Source organism: Carex rostrata, chromosome 27 (assembly GCF_964058835.1).
Source record: "Carex rostrata chromosome 27, lpCarRost1.2, whole genome shotgun sequence".
Taxonomy (NCBI): Eukaryota; Viridiplantae; Streptophyta; class Magnoliopsida; order Poales; family Cyperaceae; genus Carex; species Carex rostrata.
The window spans coordinates 3,878,873-3,898,195 of NC_135944.1; the positions used below are offsets into that span (position 1 = coordinate 3,878,873).

The 19,323-nt window shown below is 32.3% G+C and overlaps 2 protein-coding genes across 2 annotated transcripts; both read left to right on the plus strand.

Annotated features, from left to right (window-relative positions):
* The first annotated feature begins 4,365 nt into the window (after positions 1-4,365).
* LOC144544983 (uncharacterized) lies at positions 4,366-4,899 on the plus strand. Its single transcript, XM_078293542.1, has one exon. It carries the CDS (start codon positions 4,366-4,368, stop codon positions 4,897-4,899), a length of 534 nt encoding a protein of 177 aa, XP_078149668.1.
* A 5,834-nt stretch (positions 4,900-10,733) lies between these two features.
* LOC144544984 (alpha-humulene synthase-like) lies at positions 10,734-18,475 on the plus strand. Its single transcript, XM_078293543.1, has 8 exons — positions 10,734-10,871; positions 13,402-13,660; positions 13,904-14,276; positions 16,420-16,641; positions 16,760-16,895; positions 17,136-17,387; positions 17,803-18,101; positions 18,240-18,475. The coding sequence occupies exons 1-7, from the start codon at positions 10,734-10,736 to the stop codon at positions 18,094-18,096; spliced, it is 1,674 nt and encodes a 557-aa protein (XP_078149669.1). The 3' UTR covers positions 18,097-18,101; positions 18,240-18,475.
* The last annotated feature ends 848 nt before the right edge of the window (positions 18,476-19,323 follow it).

The window sequence follows — 19,323 nt, forward strand, 5'->3', positions numbered from 1 at the left end:
TAATGCAGTCCTATCCTATTTGATTGTATTTTAATTATAATTTATGTGAAAAAACTATTGTTTGTTATGTCATTATGTGAAAATAAATTTAAATATATGATAAATATGAATATATATATACGTGAATTTTTATTTTAAAATCTGCATATATAAATCCGCATATGCAGTATACAGTGGCTTTCCGCATGCATGAACGAAACCGCATTTTAAAACACTGATTAAAACAAAAGTTCAAACCTACCAAGTTTTTGAAGGTGTATATAAAGTACAATTCGTAGCGTACTTGATTCAAAATAATAAGAAATGAGGACCAAAGTAGGACTTCGCAAGTCATGTGTCATGACACATTATTGAGAAAAGGAACTTAAAATGCCGCCTGCTTCCATTTGAAGTTGAAAAAAATCAAACCCCATGCATCAGGCCTACTTTTCAGTCCAATGAGCTCTAACACGTACCATCCAATCCGCATTAAGATCTGTATGCAATAAAATTAATTGAAGCATACATGTACAGATTTTAAAGCGGAGTGCACACCTTTTAATGCAAATCGGACGGTGATTGAGGCATGAGGTCCTCCGAAATCCTATCTAGTTCAGTTAGTGGAAAATTAAAAATAAATTTGAAAAATTGTATAAAAAAAAAATTGAGAAAAATATATTTTTAAATTAGATTTTTGTTTTGTTTTTGAAAATGAGAAGTAAAAATATATTCATCATTAATTTTTTTCACAATAGTCGTGTTCTATTTCGACATTTTTCAAAATAAATTTCAAAAATAAATTTTTTTAATTCTACAGAAAAGAGTTCGGCTATTTCGCTCATTGGGTGAAAACAAGGATTAGTCTAAGAGCGACAGAAATTAATTAATTAGACCTATTTTTCTTGGTTATTTTACTTAATTTCCAGTTCAAATAAGTAATTAAGAAGCACAGTTCTGGGGATTATTTGTTGACACATTGCAAGTGTGGTTTTGCTGATCACTTGCATGTGGGCCCAGAAGTAGGAGCATCACTGCATCACTGACTTGCTTGTTATTATATTCTGGCATTTAATTCTATAAAAGTTGAACTAAGAAAAGGAACAGAAAATATCTTGTATATGATATGCAAATAGTATAAATCTCATTATTAAACATGCCTCTTTATAAAATATATCTGAACGTATTCTACAATTAATATATTTTGACCCCCTCATTTCTCGTCCTATGAATGGTTTATTTCACTGGTTTGAGTTAAGGAGAGAGGATAACTTGCGAAAATGAAATTATTTGACTGTAAAAGCCCAACAAATCCATAATTAAATGAAGCCCAACTTCACAAATAATTAAATAAGTAAACACAAATGGACTCAATTTGTTGGTCTTTTCGGTTATCAAATCATGTATAATGCATTGTATAATTTAGTCTCTTCTTTTAGTTCCCTAAATTTCTTTGCAAATTCAGAAAAAGAGAAATTAAATATTTTATTTTTTCAAAGAAGAAAATATTGAATTTCTAAATCCTTTTTATTTTTATTATTTGTTGTATTTATATTTAAGTTTCATTTTCATTTCGTCTTATTTAATATCCTTAATTCTATATGTTGAAGTCATTTGTTGAGCTATCCGTACAGTGCCTATTTCAATCATATCACACATTTTAAATAATATTTTTTTATTTTGCATTTCAGAGCTAGTGCATTTGCAAATTTAATTATATCATATGAGAAGGGTTAAAATGCACTGGTTTTGTGCCTCAACCATACTCCACGTCTCTATCTCCGTTTACAAAGTTCAAACAATTGATCCAAACCATTAATCTTGTTCTACATATTAAAATGTGCTTAGAGACCAAATCTTATATTTTTTTGAAATTATTTTACTATTGTTTTTAGATAGGTACAAAATCACTGCATCTGGACCATCCAAAAATACTGATTTTGTACCTATCTAAAAAAATAGTAAAAAAAAATTCGAAAAAATATAAAATTTGGTCTCTAAGCACATTTTAATATGTATAACAAGATGAACGGTTTGGATCGACTGTTTGAACTTTGTAAACGGAGATAGAGACGTGGAGTATGATTGAGACACAAAACCAATATTGCATTTTAATTGTCAATTGCTTCTGAGCCATTTAAAGTGATATCAACTCGTTAGGTTGTATAGTGTCAGTGTACACACAATTTAGCATTAGACTAAAACCTAAAGTTGTCATCTGTAACAATTGACAATTAAAATTGAATTGTCATTGAATTCCCAGAAGCAACAAAATGCAGACATATCTCCTTGAGTCATAGAATTGATGTGGAAGATGCTACAGATATCTTGTTTTTTTCTAATAAAAATAATTATGATCAGCTCAACGAGATATGTCTGCATTTGGTTGCTTCTGGGAATTCAATGACAATTCAATTTTAATTGTCAATTGTTATTGTTTTTTAGTGTCTTTAATTATTTATAAGATTGCAGTTCGTGGACAATGCTAACTATTAATTTGATGTTGTGTACAAATTATAAATTTGTAATGTTGTCTGGAAGAGTTGAGTACTATTGTCCTAATCTTTTAGTTGAGGGGATGTAGATTTAAAGGTTGACTTCATTGATGACACCGCATTAATTCATCTATACAGTATATATTGGCGAGCTCTATGTATATTGTCAGCTAATTAGTTGTAAAAGTAATTATTTCATCAAAAATTGTACTTGCCAAATTAAAATATATATGCCATTTGAGTCTCAATTTCTTCCAGAATTGAGGACTCAATGTTATCCACTGCCCTTTGTTTTCTTTAACTTTGAATTACATGCACTGCTCGACTGCTTGGTCGATTCAAATTTTTCAAATCTACATCATTTCTACTATTTAAATATAAAAGGTAGATATGTTTCAAGTCTGGTTTGATCAGCACCAAAGGATTTGTAAAACTTTGTTAATATGGACAGAGAATATGCATGTCGATCGTTTCTTCACACTGTAGATATGTTTCAAGTCTCGGAATGAATTTGAAATGAACAGAGGTATATCAGTCAAGAACCTACCAAACTTATTCTATGTTAAATTTAGATTTGTTAAACATGTTTATAAGTTGGATGTATGTTTTCAGTGAAAATTAAAGGAGGTATCTGAACCTTTATTCTAATCATTAGTTCTCTCCTATAAAGGTTGGTGTCTTTCCTGCATGAGAATATAATTCATTAATCATTAGTTCTTTCCTAAAAGGTATATTGAAATTAATAACCTATTTTGGAATCTCATAGTTATATGTATTTAATCAATTTTCCTGACAACCCAAATTATTTATTTTTATATCTTTAACTATTTCTAGATAGAAAGAACCTTGTTATTTAATAAAGTCGTCAATATTGATTAGAGGTGCTTGATATAAACATGTCGTGTTTCAACCAGCAAAGCTAGGTCGGAAAATATCCAGCAAGCACCAAAGCTGCATTTTTTAGATAGCAGAAAGCATAAGTTAAAAATAGAATTTTTTAAAAACAACAAACACCAGTTGTTATCTAATGATAAGATGATTATTATTAGTGAATTAAATAGATTCTAAATAAGAAGGTTTCATTGTAGCATACTAATAGGCAATAGCAGGTCTATTTAAATTGATAACTTCTTGTTTTATTAAAATATATATATACAACAAAACATTACAACTGCACTGTCTTGATAATTTATTTAGCCTCAATACTACAGGATTCTTCTCATGAGCACTTCATCCTCGATGCCTCAGGTTTCAGTGTCCATCATGATGATATGTGATTATTATTTTATTTTTTTTTTAAAAAGAAAAAGAGTAAGAACAGTACCATGCGTGATTCTTAAGTGTGGGAAATAGATCATTTTTCCTACATTTTGTTTTTGCTTTTATGAAAATGGGTCAAATAGTAGAAAAAAAAATTGTGGCACTGGTAGTTTCTTCCATTGTCTTTCTTTTTTTCTTTTCTAAAGTAAAGAAACTGTTACAATTATCTTCTGCCCAATTACTTGTTATATTTAATTTTGAACCTTCTATTTCTTCCCTTTTGCTTGAAGGGACATGGTATTTCGAACCTCCAATTTTGTCTCTTTATTGTTGCAGAATTTGATGCACAAACAAGTATTAAGACCTGAAAATATGGAAGAACTACGAGCAAGAAAACTGAATTTTTACCTTTTATGCTTGAAGCAGGCTTCCCCCTTTTTGGTTTACCTCAACGAAGATCCTAATGTTTGTAATTTTGGTCTCTATACGACGAAGCTGAAACGAAACATGCAATGATATAAACTTATGAAATACGTAGTACAGCAACTGCAGTGCTGTTTCTTTATTTTCTTTTGTGCATTTTAATACAGAAATTATTTTTACACTAACAATAGCACATCAACAATCATGCCAGATGAAAAGCACGGCGTCAGCAAAAGATGCCTCAGTTAAGGATTCAATCGAAACAGAAAGGGAAGTGATATGTGATGTGGAGACTTTCAGCACAGTTTATCGTGCCAATATCAAGGGCTACTCACAATTTCAGTTCTGTCCTCGTGATTTCAACATCGACTGTGGCAAATTCAGTCTGGCTGGCCACCGCTGGTCTGTCAACTACTATCCAAATGTATTCGCTCTTCCTAGAATGGTAGAATTGCATATCAGGCTTCTAACTTATACAACCAACTCTTTGAAAGTAGATATTCAAATAAACCTAATTGCTCCAAATGGAAGACGTTTAGCGGTTGCTGAAAGAAAGCAGACATATTTCAGGCAAAATAATATGGTTGCAATTCGATTTATGTGGAAACCCAAATTATATTCCTCGGAGTATGTCAACGAGGATTGCCTCTCGTTTGAATGTATAATGAGTACTACAAAGTGGACCTCTCCCGAAGTCGTTAAAAAGAAACAGCAATCAGACATTCCATCCTCCAACTCCCAATAGAAGAGCGGTAAATTAAGGACCAGATATACATCACCTTTGAAGTTGGTAATGACACTTCCAACTACAAAATCATAGTCTAGTAATGTTTGATTTTGTTATGTTATTTATTTTATGAATAGTCAATGTGTTCATGTAATATGTGCACAATAAGTGCCATTTAATGAAATCCAATAAAGTTCTTCTAATTCTCGTCAGAAGAGCAAATCCTTTTCTATTAAATTATAGTAATTTAAGAAACAAAAACATAACCAAAACTAGTGTGGAAGCTCTATATGGTAATTACCAAGTAATTTCAAACATGTTCTCACCAGTGCATGCACCATTTGGTGCATTATTGATAAAAGGTAGATGATATGCAACAAAAATTAAGAAAGGGAAAGGAAGAAACTGGACTCAACTTCTCTTTAGAAGCATCAAAAGCTTCTCTCTTACAATCAGAGCTGGAATAAAATTAAAAAGTTTAAGAAAAAGAGGCAAAGAGAGAAACAGGAGCCGCTGAGATTTCAGAACAGATCATTAATTAAAACACCATCTCAGTTTTAAAAAATAAAAAATAAAGGTCCATGCGGTTTCTTTTAGTCATTGGTTTAAAAGGTTAAACAAAAAGAACAGTTATATACCGGTTAATTTTGCTTATATACCCAAAATTCAATGCTTTTTAATTATGATGTGTTCTATGTATTGCATTGAAGTACTTGAGAGATATATTACTAATAGCAAACTCCACCACATGAACTGGGCTCACACCGTCTTTGCCTACCACCTCTTCAAGAGCTCGAGTTCCTTTCTTTGTTGTTCTTCTCAGTTTCAATTGGGGATTTAATAATTAATAGAGGGTTCCATTCATCATTTATCCGGCAGAGAGGATAGCGGAAGGGTCTCCGACGATTTCAAGTAACAGATTGCATTGTGATCTACTAACTTCGTTCAATTTCAAGCTTCAAGCTCGGCTTAAAGCGAAGCGCGTGCTGGAGGAAGAAGAAGGGCAGGGGTGGGGTCCGCCTATCAGCCTCCCTCTGGGGGCAACGTAGCCCTTGAGTTTTTCATTTGTTTGGGATGTGCCTGGCATATGATAGACCGCATAAGGGCTTGGGGATGGTGCATGGAGAGTCTGGTGTACCCAAATTGAAGGGATCAAATACTCAATCTAAACTCACCGACATTCAGTCGCGTTTGATTGGTCTTGGCTCGTCGTGGGCGGAGACACGGACGTCACGGTTCACAAAGTTCAATATCCATGATCCAGGTTTATCCACTTTGGAGATTCGGCAAAAATAATATCGAGTCACTGACATGTAGGCCCCACTGTATTAATATTTGTTATGCTACTCCAGATTGCACCTAGACTTGCTTGAGGGGTAGTTTTGCTGAGTGTACCTCATTTTTTGTACCTAGAGATATATCCATACATTAATTTATTTGTGGGCAACTAATTCTTTTAAGATTTTGATCATATTTTATATCAAAATTCATAGTTTTGCATGTGGTATTGTACATTTGTTTTACCTTTTATCATAATAATGTTTCAGGCTTTCGATTTAAATTTAGGCCACCATAATAATAGAGAATATCATACCAAACTTTAAATTGAACACTACAACAATGTCATTTGTTTAGCTTTTCTTGTGTTTTTTTGCTTACATTTGTGAAATTATACTAATTTGATATGTTGCGAATAAAGCATCACATTGAGGGGAAAAACTTGGGTCCGATGGCCCTTGGAATAAAATTTAGGTCTGATGGGCTTATTCATATCCACAAATATCAAAGTGGAGAACACATGAATTTTAAAGTAGTATGCACGAATCTTAAAGTGCACGGAATGAATACTAAATTAATCGGACTCAAATTTGATTCCCAAAGCCATCAGACCCAAGCCATCCCATCATTGAGTGTGTTGGTGTTATAGTGTGGTTGGTGTCACATCATGTTTAACATGGAGCCAAGACTAATTATAAACATGATCTATTCAAATTACAGCAGCCACAAATATCAAAGTGTGGAACACATGAATTTTAAAGTAGTGTGCGCGCATGATGAATCTTGAAGTGCATTGAATGAATACCAAATTAATCGCACTCAAATTTGATTCCAAAAGCCATCAAATCCAAGCTGTACCCCTCATGATTGGTATTACATCCTGTTGAACGTCGACCCAAGACCAAACATGATGTTACAGCAGCCATAAGATAACACATGTATTCAAATTTAATTTCAAAATTAAGCCATCACACCCAAGCCGTTTATTCCCAAAAATTGTAGACAAAGTTGATTGATGCACACCTTTCATATTTTTTTTCTTTTAAGCATGATGTAGTTTTCTAAATCATTTGCTCAAGAATATACCAAATTTATTTGCTGTATTGAACAAGGTTACAAGACTGCTGTTATTGTTCGATTAATATATCATTTGCTCAAGCTAAAAAAATTTAAAAATTTCCTTCAAATGGACAAGTGTTTTACTACAAATATAATATTGCAAGTATAATTGCAACACTCAAATTAAGGCAAAAATAAAAATCGAACCAAGTAAACAGTTTTAGTTTCTACCATTTATTGAAAACGGAAACTTGAGTCCTTTTGTTGCAACAAAAATTAATTAAGAAAATAAAAACCCACTCTCTCAATTAAACCTTTCTCTATTAATCAAGAGAAAAAGAATTGGAGATCCAAAATCAATAAAAAAAGACTCTCAATTAAATCTTTCTCGATAAATAAATAAAAAATTGAAAAGCCAAAATTAACTAAAGAAAGTCAAAATCCTGTCTATCTATTGAACCTTACTGCACTAAACAAGCGAATGAAAAAGAGTTGAAAACGAAAGGTGAAAAAAAAGATAAGCATCTTCTATCCAATAGTACTGTGATCGATGTGCACATGACTAAACCTAACACCTCTGACGAATAGTTTTTAATATGAACAAAAAAAAAAGATATTTCAAAGTAAATAGTAGATTGTTGTTTATTGGCCAAAACCGAATCATATTAAATGTGGAGACTGTCTATAATGCACAGATGAGCAATATTTATTGAAAATGAGTTGCTTTGAGATTCATAAAAAAAGCAATATAATACATTTGTTTGTTAAAAGGCAGCCAAATTCCCTTCAAATAGACATAATTTTCACTAGAAATGCAATATTTCAAGTTCAATTACAACACTCAAAGTAAGTCAGAGAAAAAAATCATACCGAGTAGATTGTTTTTGTCTTGCATTGAAAAAGGAAACTTGGGCACCTTTATTAAAACCAAAATTAATTAAAAAATATATAAATCCTCTCTCTCAATTAAACCTTTCTCTAATAATATAAGAAGAAGAAATTGAATTGGAAAGTCAAAATTAAATAAAGAAAAAAAAATCCTCTCCATCTCAATTAAACCTCAATTAAACCTTAATCTACCAATAAAAATAAAAAAGATTTGGAATGGAAAAATTAAATAAAGAAAGAAAAATCCTCTCTATCTCAATTAAACCTTTAGATAAATGTTCTGGTATCCCGAGCCATCATATCCGAGTATGTCCCCCAAGTAGTTTAACAGAAAAAACCTTCCAATATTATATAACTTCCATTTAAAGTGTTAATATTTAAACATTTAAAATTATGTTTAAAATATTTTAAAATGTTACTTGCAAGTATATAAACCTCTATCTAAAAGCTTTTTTAAATAGTTTTAACTCTCAACTACTTTTGTCTTCAAGCTAAAAAGGAAATATTCTTTTCACCCACTTTTTTTTTCTCTGATTATTATAATTTATTTTTCCGACGATCCGTGATAAATTTTACGAATCTAAAAATACGAACGTTTTCCAATCGATTTTATCTTTCAAATAAGATCAATGAAAAAATATTTTTGAGTAATTTTAAAATAATTTGTTTTTTCAAAATAAAACTCATGAGAACTTTAAATTTTCAAGTTTTTAAATCTCAGTCTACGACCAATAAAAAATTTAAGGCTTTGTACATGAGGTTTATATGCTTTGTACATGAGTTTTATAAATGCAGTGTTATTATTGAGATTTATATGCTTTGAAGTGTTATTGTTGAGATTTAAATTCTTTGTACATGAGGTTTATATGTTTTATTCTAGAGATTTAGTGTGTTATTAATGAGGTTTATATGCTTGTAAACAAAGGTTTAAATTATTTTGAAGCAAAATAAAAAAAAACTGAAAGTCACAGAAATTTAAAATGTTAAGAAAAATTATGACACAAATATAACTCGAAAGTTATTTTTCATGGATCTCATTTGAAAGAGAAAATCGGGTAAAAAATGTTCATATTTTTTATATTCGCAAAATTCATCATGGATCATCAAGAAAATATAGATGAGAATGATCAGGAAAAAAATTAAAAAGTTGGTGAAATGAATATTTGCATTTTTGGCTTGAAAACAAAAGTAATTAGAAGTTAAAACTATACATATCGATGTTTAAATGCTTGCGAATTATAAATGGAGCTTCAAATGTTTGAATATTAGCGTTGGAAATGGAAGTTATATAACATTGGAAGTTTTTCTATTAAACTACTTAGAGAACGCGTTCGGAGATTTTGTTTGAGGTACAATTATCAGGCTTCAAACCTTTATGTACTAAATAAGAGAATGAAAAAGAGTTGAAAACGAAGTGTGAGAAAATGAAGAGCATTTTATATCCAATCGTACTGTGATGTGTACACGACTAAACCTAACACCTCGGACTAATAGTTTTTAATTTGAACACGAAAATCAAGTGTTTTTTTTTGTTGGGAGGTCAAACAATTACATCTAATTTAAGAGTATGTTTGTCCGTTACGACAATTACACTTCTTCTTTTCATCTCAACATGTTTGTATGCATTTAACATTCAAATTTTTCATATCTAAGTTCAGACATTTTTATATATAGAGGAGGGATTCACTTACAATATTTGAAAGTTACAATATCTTATCACAATTTAGTTTTGCGATTTTTAAAGTCCAAACCGTCGATCCAAACTGCTCAACATGTAATTAGTACTAGCATGTGTTTGAATATCAAATTTTATATTTTTTTGAATTTTTTTACTATTTATTGAGTATTTCATAAAAATGTTATTTTTCAGTGGTCCAGAATTATTTTAAAGTAACAATTTTGTAAAATACTTAATAAATAATACAAAAAATCTTAAAAATATAAAATTTTATTTTCAAGCACATTTTAATAAAGATTACATGTTGAACGGTTCAGATCGACTGTTTGAAATTTAAATATCACAAAACGAAGTTATGGTAAGATATTGTAACTTCCAAATGTTGTAAGTAGATCCCTAAGTATAATTAACCTTTACTTTTTTCCGAATGATAAAAAAAAAAATCCAAGTTACAAAAAAAATATGTTTAGTAATTTTATTAGTAACAAGTTAATTATAAATAATCTTATTATCAAATATAATCAGTTTCGAAAATAGTATATAAACGCATTTTAGTTGCAAACAAGGCCAGTACACAGAAATGGTATGCTATATTGTTATCGTTCCTGTACTGAAAAATTTAAATAATTGATTATAATTAATAAGGCAAAACTGAATGATGCATGTACCAATATAGAAGACAAAACTCGGACGATTTTGAGTGAATGATGCATGTACCATAGAAGGCAAAACTCGGACGATTCTGAGTGAATGATGCATGTGTACCATATAGTGTTGTGATAAAACCCTTCCGGTTTTGGACCGGACCGACCTTCAAATCCAGACCGGACTATCTCTTTGCTAGATACGGATCTAGCAAGGGTTCAGTTCAAGATATTTTAGCCAATCCGTGCTAAACCGGATTCGTTCTAATCCGTGGACCAAACCGGACCGGACCGGACTGTTAACTATGAGCAGCGAACCACAGAAAACGTGCCCTGCTGTTTGCAACAATGAGAAACAGGAGAGCTTTGCTCGAAGGTCTGTTAACTATGAGCCGACTTCGTGGAGTGCTGACACTTTCATCACTCACACAGTTCCTATTCAGGTATACCTACCGTTGCACATTAATTAATCTCCATATATATATATAAAGCCTTATATATTTTTTATGACTGTTTTAAAAAATTCTGAAAAAATAGTAATAAAATTTGGTCTCCAAGCACATTCTAGTTTGCAGAACATGTTAAGTGCTTCAGATTGACCATTTGAATACTAAAAACGGAAAAATGACTTATAAATATATGTCTGCATATATTTATGGAAGTAAAGTAGACAACCTCTATATATATATATATATATATATATACACACACAAACATATATATCGTCCAGGTGAACTCCTAATGAGTTCTTTTCTGTTGAGCTCCTAGCATGTATACACTGGTAATCGTTTCATAATAAATAGAGCCGGAATTTTTATATATAAGAAAATAAATAAATAAAATATTAAAAATAAGAAAGGTACAGTGAAATTTTGAGAAATAAGAAGGCAGGAGGTTGCCATGGCGTCCCAGCCGAACACCATGGCATACCCTAGTCCAAGAATTTCAGCTAAAAAAAAAATTAATTAAATTCTAGGAATGCCATGGCATACCCAGTCCCATATACAAACATCACGAAAGCTCTTTTTTCAACTGAAAAACGCTAGTAAAGTTTCATTTTCAGCTTTTGTATATGGGATTGGGTATGCCATGGCGTTCCTAAAATTTAATTTTTTTTTTTTTGGCTGAAATTCTTGGGCTGGGGTATGCCATGGCGTCCCAACCTCCTGCCTTCCCATTTTTAAAATTTCCGCGGTACCTTTCTTATTTTTAATATTTTATTTATTTATTTTCTTATATATAAAAACTCCGGTAAATAGAGACTAGTTATACTTTGCTGAAAGAAAAAAAAATACGGGGCTATATTAAAAAAAAAAACAATTTTACTGCCGTAAATTTTTTATTATCAATTAAGGTTGATTCTATCCTCTTTTGGTGTGCAAAATTCAAAAGTAATTAAAAACGCTCGAGTGCTTAAACTATATTTATATATATATATATATATATATATATAAATATAGTAAAAGGGGTTTATACTCCATGCAATTTTTTCATTTTCAAAATTCAAATAGCCGATCCAAACCGTTAGATGTTTAATCTATAATAAAATATGCTTGGAAACTAAATTTTACATTTTTTGGATTTTTTTTTTACTATTTATTAAGCCACTTTGAAAATCTGAAAATCCGGGTAAACAGTAAAAAACAGTAAAAATTTCTGGACCACCGGATCGGCGATTTTCAAAGTGGCTTAATAAATAGTAAAAAAATTCCAAAAAATGTAAAATTTGGTCTCCAAGCACATTTCAATATGGAGATCATGTTGAGCGGTTCGGATCGGTTGTTTGAATTTTCAAAATGATTTTTTTTTCCATGGAGTAAAAAACCCCTTTTACTCTATAGCTCACCATAGCTCATCTCTATATATATATTGTTGGCCAACAAGGAACAATTTCAGTATTGCGACGCTAATTTTCCTGTTAAGTCTATCTATAATCTTCGAGTGGAAGTATATATTCTAACATTAGGAAAGCATAAGAATAATTAAACAAGCTCAATTTCTTGTATATTAATTACATTTCAAGTAAATTCAATGTATATCATTTGATATTTCATGAAAGAATGTTTTATTATCTTGGTATTCACTTCCAAGCTTTAAAAAAAATGTTTTCGGTGATAACAATAAAGAAAGTTAAATATACGTGGATTACTATTAGGTTGAAAATTTGCCAGATGAAAGTGAAATCCAATATATTAGTATAATATGAATATAATACACGTGCATTTTAATTGCAAAAGAAGCGGAGTGTTAAGCTCACCATGGCCTTTGCTATCTCAACCTCAAAAGCATAAATAATTAACTTCAAATGATGAATGTCAAACCAATAATTTTATAATAAATTGTTAAATTGTTAAATCGTTAAGTTTATTTGTACTTCAGAATAAACTTGTTGCTGTCATTTTTAAATATTTGGGATCATCAATTTGTTTGACAAATAGTTACATACATCAATTGTAAACATCTTGATCATTAGTTTGACACTTCTTCATTTTTTTATCATAAGTTTACAATTCTCAAAACATATGATGAACTTAAGGCAATCTTATCTGCATTTTGACAGGTTCAAATACAAATAAAAGTTATCTTTATTTATTTTCTTACGGATTAATTAATCTGAACACATACAGGATCTCAATTTCTAATTTTATTATAATTTAATATTGTGATCCAAATTAGTTTTGGACCTGTTACATTATCTATAATTAATGCAATTTATATATTTTCATGTATATATATAACGTATAATATTTGAATCCTAAACAAAAAAAAAATCAACTTAGCTTCCTCTGTACTCTCTTGTCTATTTCTTCAATGCACTAATCGTAAGCAACAATAGGTACGGTAAAGATTTGATTGTACATTTATATATGCATGGTGAAAACCATCGATGACTAAAATTTAGTGGTAAGCGACATATATATTAATTAAATAACCTTAATAATATTATCTTTGCACATTTATTTGGTCTTGCAGAAGCTCAAAGATTGGAACGAAGCAAGGATAAGAGAGCTCAAAGAGCAAGCAAGCTCGATACTTGGGTCCACCACTGACCCTGTGGAGATGGTGAACTTGATTGATACAATCGAACACTTTGGCATAGGTTACCACTTTAAGAGAGAAATTCATGATGCATTACTCCATCTTCATGATGCTAATCTTCTTAGTTGGGATCTTCATCATGTGGCAACTCGCTTCCGACTATTCAGACAACACGGGTTTAATGCGTCTTCAGGTAATATTCTTTTTATTTCATCGAAAGTAATCTTTTGTATCAACATTTTATTTTATTTTTTAAGAGAAATGTCATCTTAATTAAAAGAATTCCTGAATCTATTTTCATAAAATATATTTTTTAATACTTTACGTCAAAGGGCTGCAGTTGTCACATCTTTGATACATATGTGGCTCTGCCTTTATCTCAAGACATTTAATTAATCGCACAAGCTGACCATTTCATGTATTTAAATATTTACAGATGTATTTCTCAATTTCAAAGATGATCAAGGAAACTTTGATGAGAACATAAGCAAGGACCCGAAAGGATTGCTTAGCCTGTATAACGCAGGGTATCTTGCGACTCCAGGAGAGGGAATACTTGCTGATGCAATTTCTTTTGCTAGGGGCCATCTCTCACTAATGCTTGATGATTTGAGATCCCCACTAAAGAAACAAGTATTGCGCTCACTCAAGATACCGTTGCATCAGATCTTGCCGAGAGTGGAGGCAAGGTTTTATATTGAAGAATATGATGAGGAGGAAAGCAGAGATGGAATATTACATGAGCTTGCAAAATTGGACTTTAATACATTGCAAAGTCTTCATTTAGAAGAGATGAAGATTCTTTCTCTGTGAGTTCAATTCTTTATTTATAATCCTTTTAAACAATTCAATATGGAGCAGTTAGAATCTGTTTTAACACCGTGAATATAATTGCTTAACATCATGGGTTCAGAAATAATCATCAATTAATTGCTTCGGGGATAACTATCCATGGACATAACCATGGCATTAGTCATTACTTATCGATGATTTTATATCAGATATGTGCATTTACGCTGCAAATTAGTGTATACCAAACTTCACCAAATCAGACCTATCAATACATGCATTTCAGCTTAATTTAATTTGCCAACTGCAAAATATTGCATGGTTTTATTCTTCGTTGTATTGGTTTCTTTCTCTTAGTTCATGTTGTTGCAGTGTTTAATAAAAGGTTAACCAAAATTCGATGTCGACGTCAATAAAAGGTTAACCAAAATTCAACGTCAATCAATCAACATTTATTACAGATCTTTGATACTATTTCCATGTCGACGTCAAATTCGAGTTGAGGTCATCCAAAAAGCACAACACATTTTGACTCCACTGAAAACTTGGGATTTAGGATAGTAATTTTTCTATAACTACATTGTGTCATGTTCATTCCGACTCATGGACTGAGTTTCATTAATTAAGGCTAAGAGGACATATAGCCCAACATCAATTCTTTGACCCATATTGTCACTGATTTAATTAAAAACAAGTTAACAACTTACTGTTTGCTTACAACACACACCCTGCAATTTAATTAAATTAAATTAAATCAGCAATTAACCGCAGAGTAAGCTTCTGCACTAAGAACTATAACACCAATTCGAATCAATCCCTAACAGCTTCTCGACAATACAAACTTCAGTAGTACTTAAGTCATAGCATGTCCTAGTTGAGTTAGATCCTAACATTTCGCTGTCTTCATATATAAATACCTTGAGGCACATAGAAACCAGGTGCTACGGCCGGTGATTGCTCCCTCCCAGGATGCTATCCAGGTGTCATGGATGCTAGTTGCCGGTTTCATTAGTTGGATCCTAACTTACTTGATAGTATCCACCAAACGTTCACTGGATATGGGCGTAGGAAAAGTAGATGAAGAGCTAACACCATTGGGCAACTACTGCACATAGCACATTCCAGGTTGCATTGGATTCGTTGCCTTCTCAAGACATTGTGAGTGAGGATTTTCCGGTTCAGTGCTAGGTAGCCAAATACTTTAACTGTTCTTGGACATTTTTGCGATCATAGTTTATCAAACTTCCAAGCATTGTTGGGTGCACCTGTTAGCATATGTAGACCGACTTTGTTGAGTATACACCATAGTGCTCCCAATGCCACCTCAGTAAGTCCTTTCCACTCGTGAGATCAATACCATGGCCATTTGGCCAATCCAGCATGAGTTCTCTTATCATCGGCACAGATTCTGCAAGCGATATGTTTTGTCATGCCCGCCTTTGTATACCGTCTCTATAGCTCCTGATCAGTGGCATTCCCTTCCAATTAGGCCCTCGTTGACACTTGATTGGTAGAAATCCGGTTAAATCTCATAGCGCATAGTTTCCATAGTGCCGGCTGGTCACTATATAGTCGCCACCACCATCGCAACTTTGATGAAATTATTTGAAACTCTAAATTGTTTATTGAATAGTAGGAATTATCGGCCGATACCGATCCGGATCGGCCGATACGTATCAGTATCGGCCGACACCGATCCAATACTGAGCCGATACTCATAGATTTTCTGTTTTTCCTTCAATTTATGCTATTTTGGTCCGATTCTGGTCATTATTCATCTGAAAACTTGAACCCGTGATTGATTAAATAGAGTATAAATTATGCACATGCTGAAAACTCGTCACATTCATTGATTAAATAGAGTACCAAGTATCAACTATGCTGAAATAGAGTTATATGAACCCGTGATTAAAGATGTTAATAATCTTATCAATTTTTTCCTATTTTTTAGTGTAAAACAAGTTTCTGGCCAAAAAGTCCGATTTTCCGATCCGAATCGGCCGATACCGGCTGATACCCCGATCCCGATACTAATAATTCCTACTATTATTAACAATTCTCCAAACGGTTATATACTACTGGCATTTGATTAGTGCTTCATTTCATTATTAGTGATGACATGGATTAGTACTAATACAGATTTGATTATACGTGTTAATGCAGATGGTGGAAGAACCTAAACATTGGCGAGAACCTAAAATATGCACGAGATCGTTTATTAGAGGGCTATTTCATTTTTGCTTTGCCACTATATTTTGAGGCTGAGTATAGCCGTGCACGGATAATGAATGCCAAGTTTCTTGCCTTGGCAACAATTGTGGATGACACTTTTGATGTGTTTGGCACATATGAAGAATGCAAGCTTCTAAATGATGCAATACAGAGGCAAGCTATTCATTTTACCTGTGATAAATATGTTTTATTCACAGACTGATTTTTGTAATGTAAATTAATTGACAGTTATTTTGCATTCCTAATGGTTTTTAATATCAATGGCTTGCAGGTGGGATGAAAAAGCAGTGGATTTTCTACCGATGTACTTGAGGAAATTCTGTCACCAATTCATTAAAACAGTTAATAATTTTGAGGATGAACTAGAGCCTAGTGAGAAGTACCGTATGCCTTACATTGTAAAGTCGGTATGATAAGATGTTTTTCATAACTTTTGCTAACGCTTCATATTTGAATTATTTATTTACATGAATAATTAATTATTATAAGTAACATATTAATGATTTTTAAGAGTGTAGAAACAAGAGGTGTAAATTTTTTTGAACTACCCTCATTCATACACTTTCTGTTTAATAATTATATTCATTCTGACTTTCAAATTTTTTTTTTGTAGAAAATAAAGTTGTAATGCATATTTTTATAAATAGGTTCAGACACTGGTTGCTGGTAACATGCAAGAAGTAGAGTGGCATGCGAGCAGTTGTGCACCATCCTTCCATGAGCGCAAAACTCCGGCATTAGACGGGAATATTGGCAGCTTTGTGGTTGGTTTTCCCTTTTTAGGACTTCAAAGGGAAGTGATCACCAAAGAGATCTTTCAGTGGCTCAATGCTATTCCTGATGTCGCCATGGATTCGATGAGAATTATGAGATACACTGATGAGTTTGTTAGCTACGAGGTACTAAATTGACCCAAAAATGATTTAGTGATTTTTTTTTTCTTAGTATAAATCAGTTAGGGTGCACATTAATATGTGTTATGCATAAATTGAATAGTGTTAAATGATTTTGTATATGATGAGCAGCACAGCAAGTGTACAAAATAAATTTTCATTTTTTTGTTTGGTTCTGTATTACATTCTATATTTCAGACTGAACTGTTCTGGTCCAAAGACACAAAAAATATAGTCACGTGGGAACCAACTTAACTACCTCAAATCAAATGTTTAAGCATCCAGAAAAGGAATTTATTATTTATGTGAAGAATAAAAATCAAGCTATTAGTAAAGTACAACTTCAATTCAAATTGAAAATTTGTAACATTCATTAAAAAATCAGAAGTTAAACTAGGTTCATTTGATATTTATCTTTCAGCGTGAAAGTAAGTCCGGGCAAGGGCCGACATCATTTGAATGCTACAAGATGGAACATAAGTTAACAAAGGAAGAAACAACTATGAAGTTCCAGTCTTTTTGCGAGGATGCATGGAAGAGAATAAACCAGGCATGCATTTCCCCGGCTGATGTCCCCATGACAGTACTTGAGATATTTGTCAATATGGGCAGAATGATGGAGACCTTCTATGTGTACTTCAATGATGGGTTCAACAAGACCAGCAGTGTGAAAAAAATCATTTCTCAGCTTCTGCTGGAACCTTTCTCTCTTTAATATAAGTAAGCTATATCTATTTCTTTTCTTGGAAGTAATAAAGTAGCTTAAAAAGAGGATTATTGTACAAACTTCCGGGCTTGAAGTAAATTCCGCACTGAGAGGGTTCAATCTATCACCCGTTCCATGTTTATGTTTTCCAGGTACTAAAGAAGAGGAGTTGGAGCCGAGTCAAGAATAAAGGATGAACGGAAACTATAATAAGAAAATGTCACTTGATGTTTTCCTTTTTATTAGGTTTTGTTGTTATAATTTAAATAATTGACATATTGTACCAATATGTCTGTATTGTGTTATCCCTAGCCATGTTCGACATTGTCATTTGATAAACTTATGCTATTGAGTTATTGATAAAGTCGTGGCATTATTTGTGTTGTTATTGATATTGTATATGATGCATGTACGCCTTACGTAGAACTTCATGTTAGGTGTTTTCGGGGTGTGACATGAGCCATCGTCTCTCTTCCATGAGGATACATGTTCAATTTTGTGCCTCAGTCACTCACACACCCGCATTCTAAACTAGCTGGAAAACACATCTAATTGACCCATCAGACATACATATCATCTCTATATTGTAACACGATAGACATTTTTCAATTCATCTTATCTCTGCCTACTCTTCAACTCACTTCCTTTAAGTAGTTTGCTTCATTAATTTGTGGACACAAACTGCAGAGGCTACCACTATGGGCTGTCTTTTTAGCACCTACGACTGTAATTTTATCTCCAACTACTACAGCCATGATTACGACTGCTATGTACTATGACAGCTATGCATACGACAAAATCATCAACTATTACATGCATGTTTACTTTTATTGTGTGCAATCAGAGCACAAAATCGACAACAAAATAGATCAAGCAAAAGGAAGAAAGTAAAGGTACCAATTAGCAATAAAAAGAAGGAATCAAGCATCAAAGCAAAGGAGATTTCATTCATCCATAGTCTGATACAAACAAATCTAAGCCTAATGTCACTATTCTTCGTGGCAGCATATTCAGCTAAAAGTCTACCTAAAATAAAGGAAGAACTTGCAGTAAATGTGATGAGCAAGTGTTGAGGAATCATAGAAGCAGGGTATAGAGATGGGGTTTGCAGTTTGTGTCTTGTTTTGAAATTGTGTATAGTGTAGATACTATGCGGCTGAATTTGTGTATAGTGTACCTATTTATCAAAATGACTCTTGTATAGGCAGATAGGCCAATGGCTTTAGGATTTTAGAT